At 45.1% G+C, this 23604-nt stretch overlaps 2 protein-coding genes across 4 annotated transcripts in view; both read left to right on the forward strand.

The window, feature by feature from the left end:
• The window catches only part of ANKFN1 (ankyrin repeat and fibronectin type III domain containing 1), a 250655-nt gene extending 228334 nt beyond the window's left edge, over positions 1-22321 (forward strand). For 2 of the 3 annotated variants that reach the window (XM_082212408.1, XM_082212407.1), the window contains 4 exons: positions 5726-5892; positions 11746-11965; positions 14612-14701; positions 16894-22321. In XM_082212408.1, coding sequence (XP_082068534.1) covers positions 5726-5892; positions 11746-11965; positions 14612-14701; positions 16894-17687 — 1271 coding nt within the window. In that variant the 3' untranslated portion in view covers positions 17688-22321. The remainder of the gene's footprint in view (positions 1-5725; positions 5893-11745; positions 11966-14611; positions 14702-16893) is intronic. The other variant, XM_082212409.1, reaches the window with a different exon arrangement.
• The window catches only part of NOG (noggin), a 228734-nt gene that overhangs the window by 144890 nt on the left and 60240 nt on the right, over positions 1-23604 (forward strand). The window lies entirely within an intron of this gene.

Here is a 23604-nt window from a genome sequence, read left to right on the forward strand (position 1 = left end):
AAACCGAAAACATTCTTAAACCGAGGTGCGCTTTCCGTAATGAGGCCTCCTGCCACCAGTGCCCTTCCACCATTCAAATTCCGTTCCTAGACTGAGATAAAGTTCGCAAACTGGGACACTGTTTCCAGTTTTGCAGAGTCCATAAACCAAATCGTTCTTAAACAGGACAGTCCTTAAACCGAGGTACCACTGTACAGTAGTTGCTTATTTCCTTGACATCTGATGGGAGGGCGTTCCACAGGGCGGGCACCACTACCGAGAAGGCCCTCTTCCTGGTTCCCTGTAACTTTGCTTCTCACAGTAAGGGAACCACCAGAAGACCCTCGGCGCTGGACCTCAGTGTCTGGACTGAGCGATGGGGGTGGAGATGCTCCTTCAGGTATACTGGGCCGAGGCCGTTTAGGGCTTGAAAGGTCAGCACCAATACTTTGAATTGTGCTCAGAAACATACTGGGAGCCAATGTAGGTCTTCCAGGACCGGTGTTATGTGGTCTCGGCGGCCACTCCCAGTCACCAGTCTAGCTGCCACATTCTGGATTAGTTGTAGTTTCTGGGTCAGCTTCAAAGGTAGTCCCACGTAGAGCACATTGCAGTAGTCCAAGCAGAAGATAACCAGAGCATGCACCTCTTTGTTGGTTTTACGCACCATCTCTGGTTAAATAGGTTTGGCAGGCTTTTGAAACAACGCAACAAGGAAATGTGAGGGTAGTTAATTGCATTTCTGTGGGCCATAGCCGGTTTCATACTCAGAACAGAACCATTGAAATTAATTGATTTAAATCATTTAAGTCCGTTGATTTCAGTGGGTTCACTCGGAATATGGCAGTAAGATTAGTAACAATTATTGAGGGCATTCATCGGTTTTTCCATGCATTGCCACCTTGGGTTAGGGATCAGTGTTAACGTACTGCGTACACTGAGTTAGAGATCTGGCCAGACAGGTGTCTTGTTGAAGTTCATAAGCAGAGCGTGTTGGTGACCCTGGTTGCAACTACGACAAACTTTCCATCATTGTAGGGATTTCTGCTTGTGAAATGGAATGTTCTCTGCCTCTCCCTGTCCACATGCACCCCCTTAAATCTCTTCTAGGGGTTCTCCCAACCATCTGAGACAGACTTGGGGACATGTACATGGGGGGGAGAGGGAGGACGTCCTGTCAGACAAGCAGAAATCCTTTCACTGATGGAATGGGAAAGTTCCCTGCTACTCCTTCCAGAACTGCAGTTCTGATGCAACTGAGCCCTTTCTCTTATCACGCGATTTACAGCTTTGCCTCATAAGGCTAATAATCCCCACAAATTGCCCTGTTTGCCTCCAAGTTCACCTTTTAAAAAGTCATTTATATACGTTGCTGCCATTGCAGCATGCTGTGAAAATTGGATAACACGGGGAATGAGCATGCAGTGCAAAACTAGTGCCAATGGCTCCTGCAAAAATAAACCCATTCCCTGCAAAAGCATTGATAAACCATCCAACTGCAGTATTGATTGCCTGGAAGGAAAAATGACGCAAAAAGTCACTTTTGAGGCATGCAAATGCAGCTATTTCCTCTGTGCAACCAATTTAGCATTACACACACACACCCTTGCATTATTCTGTGAAGACAGGGATACTGTTCGACTAGTGATGTGCTAAGAGAAAATTTGATTGCCTACATGGGAAAGAATATACACCTGGTAAAAGCAGCATGGACAAGAAGGAGGGGCTGGAAGTCCTTCTGATTCAATTCTTGGGCTTTCTTTTTCAGTTCCATGAGGGGTGGGGGAAATTCAGAATTCAAAATCCTTTTTTTCAGAAAGGTATACCAAACTAGGTAAAGGTAAAGGACCCCTGGATGGTTAAGTCCAGTCAAAGGCGACTATGGGGTTGTGGCGCTCATCTCACTTTCAGGCCGAGGGAGCCGGCGTTTGTCCACAGGCAGCTTTCCAGGTCATGTGGCCAGCATGACTAAACCGCTTCTGGAGCAACAGGACACCGTGACGGAAACCAGAGCGCACAGAAACACCATTTATCTTCCCGTCACAGTGGTACCTATTTATCTACTTGCACTTGTGTGCTTTTGAACTGATGGGTTGGCAGGAGCTGGGACTGAACAACAGGAGCTCACTCTGTTGAGTGGATTCGAACTGCCGACCTTCCGATCGGCAAGTATTATAGGTAAGGTGATATTTTTAATTGGGCCAGCTTCTGTAGATGTAATGGAAGTCTGCATGTTTTCGAACTCTTCATCAGGCAGAATGCAAGGGGGGGCAGTTTAAAAAACCACAAACCAAATTCTGAAGAACGGGCTCTTCTTTAACTGTGAGGATGTTGAGGATGCCAGTGCAGCTATGCTCTGCTTGCATGGCTGGAAGTGGTAATGCTTCTCAAGACTGATTGCTGGAAGCCACAGTAAGGGAGAGAGCTCTTGTGCTGAAATGCTGCTCATGAGTTTCCCACAGGCATCTGGTCAGCCACAGCGAGAACAGGATGTTAGACTAGAAGGGCCATTGGCCTCATCCAGCGGTCTCTCCTCTGTTCTTAAGATGGGAAAATACAGGTCATCATCACTGATGATGATGATGATGATGATGATGATAATAATAATAATAATAATAATAATAATTTATTATTTATACCCCGCCCATCTGGCTGGGCTTCCCCAGCCACTCTGGGCGGCTTCCAAAAGAATATTAAAATACTGTGATACATCAAACATTAAAAGCTTCCCTAAACAGGGCTGCCTTCAGATGTCTTCTAAAAGTCTGGTAGTTGTTTTCTTCTTTGACATCTGATGGGAGGGTGTTCCACAGGGAAGACGCCACTACCGAGAAGGCCCTCTGCTTGGTTCCCTGTAACTTGGCTTCTCGCAGCGAGGGAACCGCCAGAAGGCCCTCGGCGCTGGACCTCAGTGTCCAGGTAGAACGATGGAGGTGGAGACGCTCCTTCATATATACTGGACCGAGGCCATTTAGGGCTTTAAAGGTCAGCACCAACACTTTGAATTGTGCTCGGAAATGTACTGGGAGCCAATGTAGGTCTTTCAAGACCGGTGTTATGTGGTCTCGGCGGCCGCCCCCAGTCACCAGTCTGGCTGCTGCATTCTGCATTAGTTGTAGTTTCCGGGTCACCTTCAAAGGTAGCCCCACGTAGAGCACATTGCAGTAGTCCAAGCGGGAGATAACCAGAGCATGCACCACTCTGGCGAGACAGTCCGCGGGCAGGTAGGGTCTCAGCCTACGTACCAGATGGAGCTGGTACACAGCTGCCCTGGACACGGATTTAACCTGTGCCTCCATGGACAGCTGTGAGTCCAAAATGACTCCCAGGCTGCGCACCTGGTCCTTCAGGGGCACAGTTACCCCATTCAGGACCAGGGAATCCTCCACACCTGCCCGCCTCCTGTCCCCCAGAAACAATACTTCTGTCTTGTCAGGATTCAATCTCAATCTGAGATTGAATCCTGAGACCTGGTGATCTCTCTACCACTCTACCTGAAAATGTGCTGTCACTTTCAGGGGTGCCATCTCGTGGGGGCCGAGCTATGTTGGGACTCCTCAATAATTTGTTGGAGGGCTGCCCCCAATGTTTCAAACAAACAGAGGGCAGAGGAGCTGAACATGGAGCCAAGCACTGCACGGTTTTCATGGCCATTCTTAATCCTCCTCCTGCTGTGGAAGGGGACCCTGGCTGCTCATGATGTTGCAATGTGATAGCGCACATGTGATGACACCGGCACAGGTTGGCACCTTTGGTCTCCTTCAAGCACATGTGGCTAACCTGCTGCTTGTTGGTCATATGCAACCCTCAGAGGTCTTCGCCGCAGTCCACTCAGGGTGCCAAAGCCACTACAAAATGTTACTGAATTTGCCCTCTCCTGCAAAGGTGATCTGGAGGGTGGCTTGCAGAGCAAAAGTCATCTCTGCATACTTTCTCCCCATGGGAGCCACGCTCCTTCCAACGCACCAAGCAGCTTCTGACCACCCACCCGCCACTGCCACCACATGCTTTCCACAGGAGTAAAAAAAAGTTTTCTGTCCCTGCCTTAAAGGAGCACTTGCAGGAGTGAGGCTTCATAGTGCCACACTTCCACACATCTGTTTCAAATGCGACCATGATTTTCCTGGGAAAGAGGTGTATCTTTGGAGGAGAAGTTACAGCCCACAAGAGAAGCACAAATTTAACACAGCCAAAGACAGATGATAGATGATAGATGATAGATAGATAGATAGATAGATAGATAGATAGATAGATAGATAGATAGATAGATGATAGATAGATAGATAGATGATAGAGATAGATAGATAGATAGATAGATAGATAGATAGATAGATAGATATAGATAGATAGATAGATAGATGATAGAGATAGATAGATAGATAGATAGATGATAGATAGATAGATAGATAGATAGATAGATGATAGATAGATAGATAGATGATAGATAGATAGATAGATGATAGATAGATAGATAGATAGATAGATAGATAGATAGATAGATGATAGATAGATAGATAGATAGATGATAGATAGATAGATGATAGATAGATAGATAGATGATAGATAGATAGATAGAAGATAGATGATGATAGATGATGATAGATGATAGATAGATAGATAGATAGATAGATAGATAGATAGATAGATAGATGATTGATTGATTAGATGATAGATAGATGCATGATAGATAGATAGATACATGATAGATAGATAGATAGATAGATAGATAGATAGATAGATGATAGATAGATAGATAGATAGATAGATAGATAGATGATAGATAGATAGATAGATGATGGATAGATAGATAGATAGATAGATAGATGATGGATAGATAGATAGATAGATAGATAGATAGATAGATAGATAGATGATGGATAGATAGATAGATAGATAGATAGATAGATAGATAGATAGATGATGGATAGATAGCATGTCAACAATAGAGAGAGCAATACTTTGGCCAACATGCACTCAGAATGCCCAGGCATCATTAGATCATTATATACATGAAATGTCTAAAACTACTTGCGGTTATAAAGAGAAGGGGTCATGTGCTTTGCATGCAGAAGATCCCTGGTCAATCCTAGTCACTTCCATTTTTTAAAAAAGGCACAAATGAAGAGCCATCTGCCCACAACCCTACCATAGGACTGAGGGCCAGCTCCATTGTTATGCAGTCTTTGCTCATGTGCAAGGATGTGTTTATTTTGGAATGTGACTGTAGCTATTCTGGGGTTTGGGGGAGCTCTAGATTTCCACCACCACCACCCCATCAACTTCTCAGTGTGTTACAGGGACAGACAAAATAGACTTGGTCAGCCTCCCCAGGTACATGGACAAGAAATTATTGGAAAGGTTGTGGACCCAAGTCTTCACTGTCATATGCCCAAATCCACTGGACTGACCATAAATACCTTAACCAGGAACAATATGTCATGGAATGGCACTCTGCTGAAACACCAGGTCCATGAAAGCTTAGTCCACTATTAGATCTTTTAAACTTCAAGGTACCACAAGACACTCTGTAGCTTTCGCTGCTGCTCCTCTGGAATTATAACCTTTTAAATATAGATATAGATATATAAAACACTTGTTTTCTGGGATAAACACAAGCAATGACAATTATTTCTTTCAAGATCCTCAGAAAGGTGAGGCTTTTGAGAGCTGCCTGTGTGTGTGTGTGTGTGTGTGTGTGTGTGTGTCTTTCTAACACACTTGCTTCTGTGCTTTGTTGTCTCCACAGTTCATTTTTGCAGTTACAAGGAGAAATTTATTAGTCTGTATTGCCGCCTTTCCGCTGTCATAGAGCTAGATTTTCTGAGCACCCAGCAATCCCTAAGGGAAGCAATTTCAGACAGTGAAGTCGCTGCAGCTAAACAAAGACACCAGCAAGTCCTAGATTACACACAGGTAACCGTCTGTTTTTCCGACTAGTCAAAGGTGATTTCTAGCAGGGGCTGTAATTTGGAACCTAAATGGAGAATTGTTGGGCAAAGGCACAGCATAAAGACGTTTAGTGTCAAAATACAATTTGGGTTTTATGAAATAGCCACTCTGCAGCTCTTCCCTCCCACCCCACCCCGCTTTCCCCTTGCTTGCTTTCTGAGAGAAATTTCATGGATAAAATCATATGACAGTTATACTGGAGTGTTGCAGAGACGCATGTCAGTTTGGGTTATAAATCCCATTTCCCACCCCTACCTCTCTAATATGCGCAAAAGAAAAAACTCAATTTAGGCTGGGTCGTAGCCTTTCTTCTCTTAATGTCACAAGGCCCCACCACCACTCCGACTGTCAGTCTGCAATGAAACATGCACACCCCACCAACAACTGTTTCTTTTGACAGAGGCGGCCCTACCGTGAGGTGATGTGAAGCAGCAGCTGGGTTAGGCAAGAGATTTGGGGGACCCATGAAGGTGGTGGGGTGGGAGGCAAACAGATCAGGTATGGAGCACTGTTCGCCAGGAAGCTGTCCTCCCCCAGCAGTGGTGTAGCGTGGGTTGCCGGTGCCCGGAGCCACACAGAGCAGGAGGTAGGGAGGGAAACGGACAGAGAACGCATGTGCATTTAGCTGCCTAATGGTGTCCACGTCATCCAGGAGATCGCAGCTGCAGAGATAAGGAAAAAAGAGTCATTCCATTGTCTGGAGAGGTCACTTCCTGGTTTGCATGGAAAAGCTGTTTTCAACAGAGCTGGGCAACGGAAGCCCACAGCTGCATTGAGGCAGCACTGAGTGTTGACATTCCATGCCCCTAATAATTTTGCCCCTGTGGCCCCCCGATGCTACGCCACGTGTCCCCCAGCACCCTTAAAATGGACCAGTGCTTTGCTCTTAGATGGCTTCCATTCAGTTCAGTAGCAGCTTAGGCAGAAATCTTCTCTGTTTGTTAATTAGTGGAAGGCAGGGGAAATGTGGTTCGATTTGCAAACCTTACCTAGTGCCTAGTTCCCATTACAATAGCACAAACTGAAATGCTGCTAATTCAATCACTGTATCATATGGGGGTAGTGTGTACTGGCCCTTAGTTTCACTTAGGACTTGATATAAACGTACTGGGTTACTCTGGCTATGGTTTATTTATTTATTTTATTTTATTTCACTTTGTTTATCTGTATCCCGCCGTCTTCCCAGACCGGGACTCAATGCAGCTTACAGATATAACAGAACAAGCTCGAAACGTAGAAAGGAAAAGTCATTTAAAAGCAGCTGAACACTAACTAAACTGATCCTAATAAAAAGAGCTAGTAAAAATACATATAATAACAAGACAGAACATCACAACACTAGCCTTTTCCAATCAGTTCCTATAAAGGCCTGTTGGAACAATACTGGTGCAATTTAGGCAGTTTCTACAACTGTAGGGTTTGCACGAGGATCACCGAATTATGACTAGAGACTCTAGCAGCAGTATAATGCTGTACGTATGGATGACCCTGTGGATATGATCCCACGCCTTGACTGCAATCCCATTTTCCTGGGAGTAAGCCCCATTGAACTCAATGAGGCTAACTTCTGAGTAGACATGCCTAGAATTCACCAGAATTTTCCAGGTTCCTAATATCCTTCTGAATTTTGCCATACTTCTCTGTGTTTACCATTAGAATGGAGAGAATTCTGGGACTGAAGAAGGCAAAGAACTTACGGTCCTCCAGACATAGCTGAGCTCCATTCCCCATCATCCCAAGACAGCATGGGCAGTGGTCCAAGATGATGGGACTTGGAGGCCAGTGGCATCTGATGAGAGACAAGTATTCCACTCCTGGAATAGAGTTCAGGATACAAAACCTAGGACCCAAGTGGTCCTCTACATCTCACCACCATTTTCCAACCTTTTGATTTTTTTTTTGTTTGTTTCTTGCATAGTTTATATTAGCAGATGCTTCTCAAGATGCTTTTCAAGTCCTTCCTTATTCATTCATTCACTTACGTTTTTAATGCTGAAGTTAATACTTCAAAAAGTGCAGATCTTGGGCGCAGATGCTTAACATTGGCCCACCTCTCACACGTACCTTCAGCATAAGTCTTAATCGTTTTTAATTTGTGTATGCGAATCTGATTATACCAAATCCACATGTTCGCAAATCATCACCAGTAACACCCTCATTTCAACAGATACGTAGTCCCCCTCTAACCATGAACCTGAACTATCCCAGGAGGTTTACAGTCCCACAGACTCATTTCATGGTGGCCAGCCACCATTTTTCCTCCCGATTTCAGAAAACGTAGCAGCATGTAAGAGACGTGAGCAGCTGGCTGTTTGTTATTGCTCCAAAAAACCAAAACAAAAACACCAAATCCCGGGCCAAAAGTGCCTGCAATCATTACAAAATGAGAGAGTATGTACCGTAGAAGGTTAGGAGTCACAATTCTCGCAAAGCATGATTTATAGGGACATTGAGAATTTTTAAAAAAATGAAATAGAAAATATTAAGGATTCAAACAAAGGGGTCTGTTGTGGCCTCAGCTTAGCACTTCTTAGAGAAGACAGTGACTCAAGCTGTAGGTTTCGTGATTGTTCGTAATGGATGAAAATATAGCAGAGCCTTTCAAACCACAGTGTTTTGTACCGAATTATTGTGACAGTGTATTAGACTTGTCAGGTTCCTTCCCAAACTAAAACCAGCTGTATTCCACCTATTGGGGGGAGGGAGGGACTTTTGGCCCAGCACATACCGCAATCTTCAGCGGCGACCGCAAAACCACAAGAGCATTTGTATGATCCTAGATCTGAGACAGTGCTGAAGTCACTACACAAACCAAACATTGTAAAGAGCAAAGGGAGTCCATAAAAGCTGTTCTGAAATAGGAGCTGGAGAGAAACCAGAAAGTAAAAAATCATATGCCGTAGATAAGGTATGTTGTGTCTGAAACAGGCTGCTGGGCAGCGAGAAAAGGGGTATTTCAGGATTGACCCAAGCTAAGCTGAATATCTGGAGCTGAAATGGCAATTAAGTTATAATTTATATGTACAGTAATGTGTCAGGCACTCTGCGAGAAGCATGGCTCGTATGACTGGGCTATTAGCATAATGTTCCTTTAGAGCTGTGTCGGTGACAGAAACAAGGGTCCGTACTTAAGCTTCATTAAATATATTGGGTCAGACTGGGTAACAATCAAGCAGGGTTGGGAGGAGTTACTGCGAATAATATGCCCATCAAAACAGGATGTCAACTCCCCATGATTTATCTCTCAGACACACACACTTAATCACCGAACCAAATGTTTGCTCAGCACTGGGCCAGTTCATTCACACAGCTGCTGTCCTGCAAAACAGCAGCCCACTATGGGGTTGTAGGGATGGCCATTCCCTCTGGCCACTCCCGACTGGTCTTCTGGACTTCACATATCCCAATATGTGCTCTGATTTTGGCTCTGAGGGGTTAGGAAATCCAGAAAGGTTGAGCAGCTACCAAGAATCTCTCCTTGATTTCTTCCCTTTGGTGTTATAATTTGGTGGTGTTCCTATGATGCTGGTACACAGATAGTACCATTTGCAGGACAGTCTTATTCGTTCTTGAGTTAGAACTTTGTGGGGGAGGTGATCTGTTGTCTTCTTCTTTGGTGAAGTAAGATTGTCTTCCATAAACACGGTCTTAACAATGAGTCCGTAAGTGACTGTGGAGGCCAATTCTGGATCCACACATCCTTCCACAGTGGAGACATAGGTTTCCAGGCGGGAGTTGATCACGGTGAGGGTTTGCCTCGTCACACGTTTCTCTCTTTCATCCTGAGTTTGAGCGTCTTCAAAGCCCATGACACCTTTGGTCAAGGCTGTTCTCCAGTTGGAGCGCTCGCAGGCCAGTGTTTCCCAATTGTTGGTGTTTATACTACATTTTTGATTTACATTTACATTTCGATCTGTAAGGGATATAGGGCCAGGTATTTGAGGCTTTAAAAGACCTAACCTCACACAGTGTGGTTTTTTTCTGGTGGTACGCACCAGTATGAAGTGGTATTCTCCCCTCCCCCCCCCCCCGCCAAAAAAAAAATAAATCAGAGCCTCACGCTTCCTTCCTAAAACCCAGGAAGCTAATGTTCTGGCAGGCTATGAGAGCCCTCCCTTACTGAGTACTGGAACCTTTTTTTGGCGGGGGGGGGGGAAGCACTGACCTATATACTATGTTCAGGCAGTGAAAGATTTTGTTGGTTTGTTCCCACTTTGGGAGGGAAAGCAGAATAGAAAGGGAACGGAATGCTTAACCCTTTCCCTTACCCCACTGTTTTCCCACTAGAGTTCAACTCTCAAATACATTGACCCCCCCCCTCCATCGGTTCCAAATGTACTTTCTCCCTTATGAGACCCCTTCTGGAACCTCATAAGGAAGGGAAACAGTTTAAGAGGAAATATTTTCAGGAGGGAAAGCACATCTTTTCTCCACCCCTCCCTTCTCCACTTCTACCCGCCCCGCCTCCCAAAAAGTGTGACTTGGCACCTAACAAAATTGATGGTCCATATTTTGCTTCCTTCTGACAATTAGTTCTATCCCGGCAGAGCATCCTTCTAGGTCTGTGTGTTCTACCATAGTAGCAGCCTATGAGCACTCTTCAAAGACAGCACAAGGTAGAGCAGGGGTAAGGGACTTGTGGCCCTCCATAAATTGTTGGACTACAATTCCCATAAACACTAGCCGGCAGAGCCAATGGTTGGGGGTGATGGGAGTTGTAGTCTAACAGCAGCTCAAAAGCCATGGGTTCCCTTTCCCTGATGCAGAGGACATAAGAAGTATAGTCCACAGAAGTCTAGTGTCCAGATCAAGGGAAGTAATAGTACCACTCTATTCTGCCTTGGTCAGACCACACCTGGAATACTGTGTCCAGTTCTGGGCACCACAATTTAGGAAGGATATTGACAAGCTTGGAATGTGTGCAGAGGAAAGCAACCAAGATGATCAAAGGTCTGGAAACCGAGCCTTATGAGGAACGGTCAAAGGAGCTGAAAAAGAGGAGATTGAGAGGAGATATCATAGCCATCTTCAAATATCTTAAGGGCTGCGCATGAAAGATGGATCAGGCTTATTTTCTCCTGCTCTAGAGGGTAGGACTTGAACCAATGGCCTCAAGTTAAAAGAAAGGAGATTCCAACTAAACGTACAGAAAAACCTTCTGGCAGGAAGAGCTGTTTGACCGTGGAACAGTCTCCCTCAGAAGGTGGTGGACTCTCCTTCCTTGGAGGTCCCTAATCAGAGGTTGGGTGGCCATCTGTCATGGATGCTTTAGCTGGGATTCCTGCATAGCAGGGGGTTGGATTAGAAGACCCTTGGGGTCCCTTCCAGCCCTATGAGTCTATGAGTAACAACAACAACAATTTTATTATTTATACCCACCCATCTGACTGGGTTGCCCTAGCCACACTGGGCATGGCTGTAGTAAAGAATCGGGAATGTTAGAGAACTGGGAATTGTTCTCGCCAAGTCCCAGCAAGAAAGAAAAGCCGTACCTTTCTTGCCAGAAGAAGTTGGCAAAAATCGCTCTCTGTCAGAAAATTGATGGCTGAGGCACAGCAATAATTCTGGGAGTACAAGAAGACTATTCATCTCAGAGATCAGGGGAGGCTGAACCACATCAATGACAGATTTCCTTACCCCCTTTAAAGCCATAGGAACTGCCAGTCATCATTACACTTCTCTTGTAATTAACAATGAGGTATCTATTTAAACATGTCATACATAAACCCAATGTTTTTTTTAAATATATATATATATATATATATATATATATATATATATATATATATATATCTCTGCACCATCTTCTTCACATAGCAAATCGATGAGATCTGGCGTGAAATGAGATGGATCAATGAAGCACTACAATACGCACGGTACAGACAGCCGCCTGCCGGCTTGCCGGTAGCAAAGATTGTGGATCTGTCAGAAGAACCCATCCAAAAGAAGATAAGTTCAACATCGTCTCACCTCGATTGTCTTCCATCCCCGCCACCCTCACCAGAGATGGAGACCCACCGGAGAAAAGTCTTGAGCGGTAAGGGAAAAGCTTTTTTACTCCCCTTCGGTCTAGGCAAGAACAGGGCACAATTCTCCATCACTTCTGATTCAGAATCATGTGGGCATCATAGGTTATGACTTGCCCAGCAACCATAAGGTTGCCTGTGTTTATATTTACCTCTCTCGCCCTGACCTAGCCACTGTGATCCACGCGACGGTCACCTCCAGACTGGATTATTGTAACTTGCTCTACGTGGGGCTCCCATTGAGACTGACCCAGAAACTCCAGCAGGTGCAGAATGCTGCGGCGAGACTCCTTACGGGGTCCTTGCCGTGGGATCACATTCACCCGGTGCTATACCAGCTGCACTGGCCCCCAGTGGAGTACAGGATCAGGTTTAAGGTGCTGGTTTAAACCTTTAAAGCCCTATACGGCCTAGGACTCTCGTACCTATGGGACTGCCTCTCCTGGTATGTCCCACAGAGAACCTTATGATCTTCAAACAAAAACACCTTGGAGGTCCCAGGCCACAGAGAGGTTAGGCTGGCCTCAACCAGAGCCAGGGCTTTTTCGGCTGTAGCTCCGATCTGGTGGAACGCTCTGTCACAAGAGACTAGGGCCCTGCAGGACTTGACATCTTTCTGCAGGGCCTGCAAGACAGAGCTGTTCCACCAGGCCTTTGGCCAAGGCACAGCCTGACCCCCTCCTTTGGTAATTCTTCAGAGAACTCTAGCCCAATGGTTGCCATCAATTTGATTTGAACTGATTTTATAATGAATTGATTTTAGAATGCTGTATTATTTTACTGTTGTTAGCTGCTCTGAGCCCGGCTTTGGCTGGGGAGGGCGGGATATAAATAAAATTATTATTATTATTGTTGTTGTTGTTGTTGTTGTTAGCCACAGGCAAATGGCTAAAAGCAGAGTGAGGAAGCCTGCTTTTAGCCATTTGCAAACACAGCGATAGAATACTGAGATCGAATCCACACACCTGTCATGTAGATCACGCACCAACACCAGCCACAGCTGTACCATTTTTTTAGGGTCCCTCACACAAATGCTGCCCATTACACAATGAGATTGTCCATTCCATGTGGGGGAATGAGGAAACTGATGGGCACTTTTCACATGGTGACTTCTGCTAAATGATACAGGTCGGGAGTGCAAAACTTGCCACAGAGATGTCAAGATGCCTGTGGAGATGGCTAAGTAATCTCAGGGCCAACTATTGACTTCCAGCTCAGTGTTGGCCTTCTTCATCCTGGAAGTAGAATTCTGCTTTGTCTCCTAGTATGTTGCAGCTCAGAGCTTAAGGTTCATGGAGAAATTAAAAAATAAATATCAATGGGAGGGAGGGATGTGGGTTCATTTTCCTTCCAGCCTTTGACACTTCTCCTGTCTTCACATCGCCTCTCTGCTCCTCTGGCCTTCTCTTGCAGTTTGGACAGATGACTTCTCTGCATAGCTGTCAACGTTCCCCTTTTTTAAAAGGGAAATTCCCTTATTCCGAATAGGATTCCTTGCAAGAAAAGGGAAAAGTTGACAGCTATGCTTCTCTGCAGCATGGGTCTAGTGATTTAGTTTAGCTGGCATTCTTCAATTGCACTCAGATGGTTTGTGCAAGGGCACAACATCTTTACAAAAATCAAATTAAGCAAGGCTGCTAACATCAGGTGGTTATCATTGAACTAAAGAGTTTGGTACATTATCTAATGCTACAAAGAAAAGAGGGATTTTTGGCTAATTGGAAGAGCAGGCAGCAGGCAGCCGAGCTCGGAGTAATGAACAAGAAGAAAAGGATCCCAGAACACAAATGGTTATAAAGAGATGAGCCTCAGGAACAACAAGGCCAGAACTAAGAAGGAACCTTTGGACCTGTGCTCTGCTGCCTCTTGTGGTTATCTAGTCAGAACTACAGACTTCCCACATCAATGATGTTCTCTCAGGCTCCAAGATGACTCCATCAGCCTAGGTCAGGCATCCCCAAACTCGTCCCTCCAGTTGTTTTGGGACTACAACTCCCATCATCCCTAGCTAACAGGACCGGTGGTCAAGGATGATGGGAATTGTAGTCCCAAAATAGCTGGCGGGCTGAGTTTGGGAATGCCTGGCCTCGGTGGTCCATTGGTGTCTGCTGTCCTGAATGGATGAATTTGTCCCTTTCAGTTTCTTTTCAGGGACAAGCTGCCTAACTTATGCCCTGCTAGTTTCAATGGGTCTACTCTAAACAAGTCAAAATCTGGATATTAGCTGTTGTGAATATACCATTTTAGCTCATACCGTATTGGCCCAAATATAAGCCGCACCAGCATTGCCAGCAGCCTTTTCCCTTCCCCGCTCTCTCCCTTCTGGCCTTGGGGGAGAGGATGGGGAATTATGCACAGGGCGGCCGCCGCTTCCCCACGCTCCTGGCTGCATACCGTATGGTCACTAATATAAGCCACACTTTAACTTTTCATGGTCGGAATTTAGGGGGAAAGTGAAGCTTCTATTCAGGCCAATATGGTAATTTGAATTTCAAGTGCTTTAGACTTGTTGGCAGCTAAGTCAACCTAGATAGCTCCACTCCTGAAGGCTGTCTCTGTAGGCTATACTTAAGAAAAGATAGAAAGTTAAGAGCCCACCTTAGTAATCATCTTCTTATCAATATACTCCTAATCACCCTTTTACCTTAAAAGTTAAGGATTACCCAAGATAATGCCTTGGCAACCAAATATGGAACATAAGGAGAGACTTGCCCAGACTTGTTCCAGCAGGAAGCAACATATCCGAGGTGAGTTTGGAGACAGCAGAAAGGAAAGCTAATTAATTGACTTACCCCTTTGAAGTTGCGTTGTCAAGAATCTGCAGCAAGGATAGCCAACATGGTGCCCTCAAAATGGACTACAACACCCATCAGCTGCAGCCAGTATGGGCAGTTGTCAGGAATTATGAGAATTGTAGTCCGAAACATATGGAACCCCATTGGCTATTCCTGCTGTAGTTTGTACAGGCCCAACTTAGTATCGCGCCAAATATTTCTCCATGACAAAAAAGAAGAAGAAACTTCAGAAATCCCTCCTCCACAGCAAACTGAATATGTCAGATAGCTGTGAATTTCCAACTTATGGGGAAAGAGAGGGTAACAATGTCAACATTCATGTAAAGAAAAGTTCATCTCTGATCTAAACTCTAGGGTCTGACGGTTCCACAAACAGTCCACAAGTTTCTTTGGGGAAGCCGTTCAAATACTTGAGGTGATTTATGCTGCAGCAAGCTTGGATTTGCCACAGAGTATACAAGGAACAAGAAGCCACAGCCAATCACATCTCCATGACAAAAAAAATATGCCTGTATGGTACATGTATCTACAAGCATGTACTTGCCCCATTCGCAGTGTACACTTTTAAGCGAATATTTCAAACACAATAGCACAGTGCTATGCAGCAGGTACTCTTACAGGAGAGTTTTATGATTTGGTGGAAACCATTACATTAGATATATACTATTGCCAGTGTCCATACACCATTGGGGCCTGAGGTTTTTTTCCAGTGGAATGCTACACTGGCATAGATCCCTACAGTTGGCACAATTCCAGGATGCAGTGTCATGGACATAATGAGAGGGTGACAAAGGAAGGTCAGAATTACACCAAATCCAATGGTCCCACTATGAAATTAAATACTGCCTAATTTTTTTTTTATTAAAATAGGATAGGTAGCACACCTCATCAAATTCTTAAGCACCTCCCCTTTTAGAGTTCATTAGGCGATATCGTGTGACACCACAGGAAATCCCATCCATACATTGTTTCAAAAGGAATTAATTCCATTTAAATTGCATGATTATTATTTTTTTGCAAAACCCAATTTGCAAGAGACTGATAAATGCAAAATCTGCAAAATCCAACCAACCCATAACTGCTTTTCACTAGGTGCTATCAACTTAGTTGCCTTAGTGTTCATGGAAACTAGAGCATAGGATCTGTCTTAATATCAGTGCTTTTTTTCTCTAAAAAAAATATGTTTAGGGGTACTCTCATTTTCTTACTCATATTGAAATACTGCCCCTCAATGAAGCCAAACTTAGATTCACAAAATGTTTAGGGGTATGCTACCCCTGTGTACCCCCAGAAAAAAGCACTGCTGTAATAAAGCATATCAACTGTTTGTCAGCATAGTCATATTTCAAAGGAGAAATTATATGGACTTCTGTTCAGACTAGGTAAAGGTAAAGGACCCCTGGACGGTTAAGTCTAATCAAAGACGACTATGGGGTTGTGGTGCTCATCTCACTTTCAGGCTGAGGGAGCCAGCGTTTGTCCACAGACAGCTTTCCCAGTCATGTGGCTAACATAACTAAACCGCTTCTGGCAAAACAGAACACCATGATGGAAACCAGAGTGCATGGAAACATCGTTTACCTTCCAGCCACAGTGGTACCTATTTATCTACTTGCACTGGTATGCTTTTGAACTCCTAGGTTGGCAGGAGCTGGGACAGAGCAACAGGAGCTCAGCCCATCGCGGGGATTCGAACCGCTGACCTTCTGATCAGCAATCCCAAAAGGCTCTGTGGTTCAGACCACAGTGCCACCCGTGTCCCCCCCCCCGTTCACACTACAAGCATTATAGAAATAGCTAGTATCACTCCTGACAAATTTTGCCCTATTACTGCATCTAATGTATGTACAGTTGTACCTTGGTTTTCAAACAGAATGTGTTCCGGAAATCTGTTCGACTTCTGAAATGTTCAGAAACCAACACGCGGCTTCCAATTGGCTGCAGGAGCATCCTGCATGCAGTCGGAAGCCACACTGGACGTTCGGCTGCCGAGGCAAAGTCTGCAAACCAGAATGCCTACTTCCGGGTTTGCGGCGTTCGAGTTCCAAGTTGTTTGTGAACTAAGTTGTTTGGAAACCAAGGTACGACTGTATTGGGTGTACAGCCTGCCAGTGGCTCATCCGTTCTCCTCCTCTTGTTTGCAGACTCCCAGCCGTACTCGGATGAAGAAGGCTGCTCGGAAGTTTTCCTTCCAACCGACAGCGACTACGATTCTAGCGATGCTTTGAGCCCGAGAGAGCTGGATTTGGTCTATTCGTCCTCACAGGACATATCCCACCAGGCCGTGAGCTGTCTGAGCGGCAGCGCGCCGGACGTTCTCCAGATCCACGACATCAAGCCTTGCTTGACTCCCAAACAGAACTTGAGAGGGGGCGATACCTTGGAGGCCGATGTCGATCAGTCTAAGGAGCACCTACAAAGCCTGTCGTTGGGAGGAGGGCTTTCCCCGAAATGTATGGAGAAGTCAGCCAGCTTGAGACAACCCTTGAGTTTCTTGGGCAAGAAGAAGCACGGAAAGCATCAACACTCCAGCTACTTCAGCCGGCACCATCGCTGGCTGCGTGTTTATAGCGAGAGCCAGTCCATCTCCCTCTCCGAAGGTCTGTATACTCCACATCTCACACGAGCTATGGAGTTCTCGCAAGAGCCTACCTGTGGCGGCGAGCAGATAAGCATCTCCATCGACTGTCCACGCAGCACGTTCTTACCTCATGCTACGAGCCTCCCAGAAGAAGGGAAAGGCAAATACCAGGAACTGAGGCCGAGTATCCGTAGGATATATGTGGAGTCGTACGGCACCGGCGAGGATGGTAAATCCTGGGCGCTAGGCAGCCGGCCGGTGGAACATGAAGATTTGCACATTTCCACAGGCCAGCGAATGGTTCCAGAAGATCAGTCCAGTTCCAACACGGCTGAGGTATACAGCAGCGACCTTTAAGGCTGTGCAGTGGCTCTGTTCCCCCTCAATACTGCCTTCAGGATGTGATCGCAATTATTGCAAATGGAGGAAGAGAGAGGTCTCTCTTCAAAGCAACCTTTGCATTCTCGTCTTTGCCAGATGCAGTTCAGAGTTACCATGCATTTCTGAGGTGCAGCATGAAAAATGGGTTTGTCTCTTGGAAACATGCATGCCTGTGCAACCATCTTGAAAACAGGGAGGCTGACCCCAGATGGTTAAGGGTTTTTCTGTGCTTTTAATAGGGCAGGGAGAAAGGTTATCCAATGAGCTTTCTTTTCCCCAAGTGCAAAAGGGGCTTTCAGGGAAATGAAAAACATTCATGACCCAAGATAATGGGCTTTTGATTATACTCAGAGAAGAGTCGCTTAAATTAACGGGCCGAAGTTGGCCATATCCATTAATTTCAATGGGTCTGTTTTGAGTAGGGTTAATGTTGGGTACAGCTCCATTTGCTGCCTGAGGAGGAACAGCAGCAATGTGAGCCAAACACTTATTATTATTATTATTATTATTATTATTATTATTATTATTATTATTAACATTTATATACTGCCCTATACCCACAGGTCTCCATTTGCTCCTCCATTTGCCTCACCGCTTTCCCACAAGAAAACCCAGTATTTTGTGCCGAATTGGAACAAACGGCAATCGGGTTTTCTGAGGATCACCGTTTGTTCCTATTTATCGCTAAAGAGTGGGTTTTCCGGGGGGGGGAGCAGCAGGGCAAAGGCAAAACCACTCGGACACATGCACAGAAAGTGTGGGAGTAGCAGAAAACTTCTCAGGCCCATGCTTTCCAGACATAGGAGAAATAGACAGGTGGATGAGCATGGTGTGTAATGTGCGAGGCCAGTCGATTTATTTTGGTACCTGAAACTGAAAATTCCAGAGCCTTTTCCCCTCCCTGGCATAACAATAAATTAAATGGCTAGCTCACCCAAAATCAGCTGCCTAAGACAGTCACTTCACTTGGCTTCATGGTAGTGTTTATCCTGCAAGAAAAAAAGGGGGAGTGAGAGCTCTCTCTTTTTGCCTTCTTTCCTACTCCTAGTGTTCCCAGCCCCAATCAACTGCTGATTGGCTGCTATTTTTTGTTTCAAGGTTGCTCTTCTTTCCTAGCCAAAGTGTTGCGCCATCACATAGCAAATCACATTTGGGCTGTGTGATGTCCCAGAGCATCATTCAGCAGGAGGGCAACTCACGCGGCGCTGATAGCATTTGATGGTGTCAGTGACCTCATTGTGTGGCCCAGTATGATTGGCTACAGGACATGGTCATTGGTGTTAGGACAGAAAAAGCTGGCTTGAAGAATGAACCAGTGCCAGCGGTGCAGACGATTGGTGCTACGAAGTGGCACACTAAGGGAAGGGGGATAAAGAGGGTACCCATTTTGAGCTGGGGGGCGGAGATTTGTTCTGCCTTCAGTGTGTCCCCATAGGGTGGGTGGGAGGAATCGCACACAAAGATCTCCCCAAACGTTCATTGGGAAAGATAGTGCTTTGGGGAGAGGGCAATAAAACTGTGGCGCAAAGCCTTCCTGTTTCAACTAAGCCCTAACTTTTGATATTTGCATGTCTGGGAGCAGCTGTAGAGGGAGAGGAATTCCTTTGGGTCATAGCTACTCTATGGTGTACAGCTAGCTGTTGCTGCAAATGATTTTCTTCACCTTACAAGTCTACCATTCCCAAAGGTCTTTGTGGGGAACCAGGACAGTTAAAAGCGATACAGAATCGAAAGAGGATTGCAATCTACATATTGCTTCTGCCCTGGGATAGAATTGTCAATTCTGTTTGTAGGATGCCTGCGAGCTTCTCCTTTGCATCTCAAAAGGGGTTTGTTAGGCAATGGGGTTTGATGCCTTATTCCCATAAAACATGCAGGATAAGAGACATGATTTTTCTCGCCGACCTGGGACCAGTCCCGAAGACTGAAGTGTTGTATTCTCTATGGTGTTGGAGCAAAAGGCATTTTGAAAACCATGATTCTTAACCTCCATAGTTTGCCCTCATTTATTATAGTAGAAACTGCAGAGACCAAACTTTAAAATATAAGTGTACCTCAAAACTCATGCCCAAGTTCGTACAAGATTCTAGCTGCTGTGTGGCCCCACAGAGAAACCCTGTGGGCACAGTGACCTCGGTCCAATATTTTCGCTCTACACCTCTGGAAATCTGAGCTTTAACTCATTATTACATAGGACATTTTGGATCATGAAGCAATCTATGAAGTGAAATGAAGGGTGAAATTAATCTCAGTTAAGTCTCTGTACTAAGCTGAAAATAGAGGGAAACCATCTAATAATGTTCATTTCGGAATTACAAACTAATCTTCCCCGGTAAAAACAAGCTAAAAACCTGGATCTTTTAGCCAAATTAACACCACCTCCATTCCTAAACAACTTGTGTGTTTCCCTCCCTGCCCTCCCCCATTTTGCTGATGTTATAGTTACTGTACAAACAAAAGATGACATTTTCATTTTATTCCGTATCATTTTAATACAGTGGCCTCTTCTGGACGACACATTTAAAGCTGTATCGTACCACTTTAAACAGTCATGGCTTCCTCCAAAGAATCCCAAGAATTGTGGTTTGTTAAGGGGGTGCTGAGAGAAGGAGACCCTAGAGAGCCTGGGTATTGTAGACAGGGAACTCTGGGAACTGTAGTTCTGGGGGGGATTGGGGGTCCCAACTCTCAGCACCCTTTACAAACTACAGCTCCCGGGATATTTGCAGGGAAGACACGACTGTTGAAAGTGATATGGTTCTGCTTTAAATGCAGGTGGCCCTGCATCTTGCGTAAACTTCTTTAAAGACCAGGCTTCACCAAGGGCTGATGTTAGCACTTTTTGAGAGAGTGGAAGCTGTCGTTATAGAAACATTGCTGTGCATACTATGCCAGTTTCTTTTGTCCCATTGGTAGTGGTTGTACAGGCCTTGGAGGCTTCTGAGCTATCACAAACTTCGACCCCTTGTTAACCAGAGATTATGGTACTATAATGAATGAATGCAGCACTTCTGATGCTGTTGGGCTGCAGATCCCATTATCCATTCCCACTGGCCATACTGACTGCAGCTGATGGGAGCTGGAGTCTGAAGGGCCACCATTTCTCCTTCATACAAATGGTACTGTTGGTTTTATCACCAAATTATGTGCGATCAGGGTGGAGAGGGCATACCCTCCAACATTTCTCCAATGCAAATAGGGACGTCCCATTCCAGAATGGCCATTTTACTATTTATACCCCACACATCTTACTGGGTTGCCCCAGCCACTCTGGGCAGCTTCCAACATATATAAAAACATAATAAAACATTAAACATTTTTCTAAAAAACTTCCCTATACAGGGCTGCCTTCAGATGGCTCGGGGGTCAGATAACTCCATACCCTCCAACATTTCTTCAGTGAAAATAGGGACATCCTAAGGAAAGGCGGGACATTCCAGGGATCAAATCAGAAACTGGGACAGCTTCGCTAAATCAGGGACGTCCCTGGAGATTAGGGACACTTGGAGGGTCTGGGGGAGAGGGGTGTCAGTTTTCTAGTGCAATGGTGGATGCTAAGTCTGAAAAAAACCCTACTGCCTGAAACCATCCCCTGTGCCGCCCCGCCCCAAATTTTGATGTTGAGTATTCCCTACCTTGCTGTATGCACACATATTTGCTGAAAATTCAAAGTGTTCCAATACTTGATATTTGCATTTGATATCAAATGGCATTTGACTTTAATTCTTTGGATTTGAGCGTTGATACTGGGCAATACATGATGGCTGGGAAGCAACAGCATTTCATGTTTGATAGTATTTTGGCAATTTATGGGATTTCTTACTTAAAGCTTACTAAGCTCAGAACAGGACATGCCAACGTTATATTTAAAGATGCAATACTATACACACTTATTGGAGAGCAAATCCCATTAAACTCCGCAGAACTTACTTCTGGGTCGACATGCACAGGAGTGCAGTGCATAGCTGTCAGAGCCTAAGATTAAAATTTCAAAGTAGAAACAGTCAGAATTCAGAAGGCAAAATTACATTTCAACAAACTTCAGGTGTTTACTTGTTTCAGCGCTAGGGGTTGCTAATTGTCCTCTTGCATCTTGCAATTTAATGACATAGGCACGCTCCTTGTATGGATACATACAAGGAAGTTCAAGAAAGATATTGTCCTGACAAGCTGCTCTGCAATTCCGACTAAAAGCTGATAAATCAACATGCTTCAGTTTAAGTGAAATGAATAACACTGCAATGAAAGCAACTAAGCTGGGTTGAATCACGTAAACGTGGGCTTAATCCTATCAGAGCCCTCACGTATCTCCAGATCACAAGAGCTCCCAAATTAATTCTCTGCCTAAAATTCGGTTTTCATGTATAACTAGCTAGATTTGCACCCATCATTCATTGCTGTCAGGCTGGCCCACTTACTGAAATCCCGGCTCAAACACTGTCCAGTTAAAAACACCCCTCTCTGTTTGCCTTCTGAATTAACTACTACACATTCATTAATGATTGGGTCATTTTGCATGCATGCATGCGTAGATACGGCAAAGGCACCCCACACAGAAAGCTATAAATTACTACTTCATTGCTGAAGTGTAAATATTTTTAAATGGAGCCAATGAAAGATTCGAAGTGGTGGGGAGGAGGGGGAGGGGGAGAGGGGCTTCGTGTATATAGGGAATGGAATGTTTTATCCTGAACGTTTACGCTTGGGGTATTTAAAGAGAAATGTTTTGGAAAGAAATGGTGCATCTATCTGTTGCATGTATTACACACACACACACACACACACACACAAAATGTACAAAGTTGCTGGTCAACTCTTTTTAAACACATGGCTTGTGACTGTTATGTAATATATATACACACACACATACATACATACATACATACATGTATGTATGTATTTATTTATATCTCCAGTGCCACCTTACCAACAACAAGGCTGTAGTGTGTTTGAAAAAGATGCTGTGCAGCTTAGAGGCTTCTAAGGTTCTGAATTCAGAGTTTCTGCAAAGTGTCAAACTTTGCCATCAGCAAAATATATTTTTAGAACAGGCCCCTGTGTGTCTCTGTGTGTGGTTGCAGAGGCAAGTTCCTCCATGGTGGGGTTCCTTCTCGTTTCAGTCATTGTGCTCTTTTACTTCGTACGGCAGGAAAAGGGGATGCCTCATCTTCTGATGTTGTGGTGTCACAACGGCAGATTTCCCCTGTGCCGGTAGAGTAGCGAGAAGCCCAGTTGTTGGCTTCTGCTCACGATGCTCTCTTCAAAACAACAAGAAGGCTGGGTACCCTCATGGTGTGACAAGACCCACACCATGACAATATGGTCTGGATTCCTTACTCTTGTTCCGGGCAGGAGCTGAGCACAATGGTTGACAAACTAAGGTTCAGAAGAACAAGGAGACAGTTAATCCACCATGAAAGAGATCACTAATTCTGCTGAAAGGTAGAACCACGCTGTGGGAGGCAGGCAGTGCTATTTTTCTAGAAAAATAGGTGCTGGAACCCACCATAAATGCCTCCCTTGTTCTCTTATAGTGGCAATGACCGCTCCCCACATTAAACAGGGGGCACCCTTTGCGTGGACGCGCGCAGCCCCTGGACCCGGTGTGACTCCATCAGCACAGGCTTGGCTTCGCCTTCCCCCAGGTGGGATACCTGGAGGTCTCTGCCTACCTCAGTCAGCTGTCCAATCCCACCTGGGGGGAGCGTTGCCAAGGAGACCAGGCCAGGTAGGGGAAGGACTACCTGCCCACACAATAGAGGGAGGATCTTACCTGGGAATCCTCACTTGGCTCCAGAGCTTCTCCCACCCTACCCACCCTCAGTTAAGTCTTATTTTGCAGGTTAACCTTTTCCTCACAGGTATACGGGCGCTGCTACGTCAAGGTTACTGT

Source organism: Podarcis vaucheri (genome assembly GCF_965113315.1).
Source record: "Podarcis vaucheri genome assembly, chromosome: 2".
Classification (NCBI taxonomy): Eukaryota; Metazoa; Chordata; class Lepidosauria; order Squamata; family Lacertidae; genus Podarcis; species Podarcis vaucheri.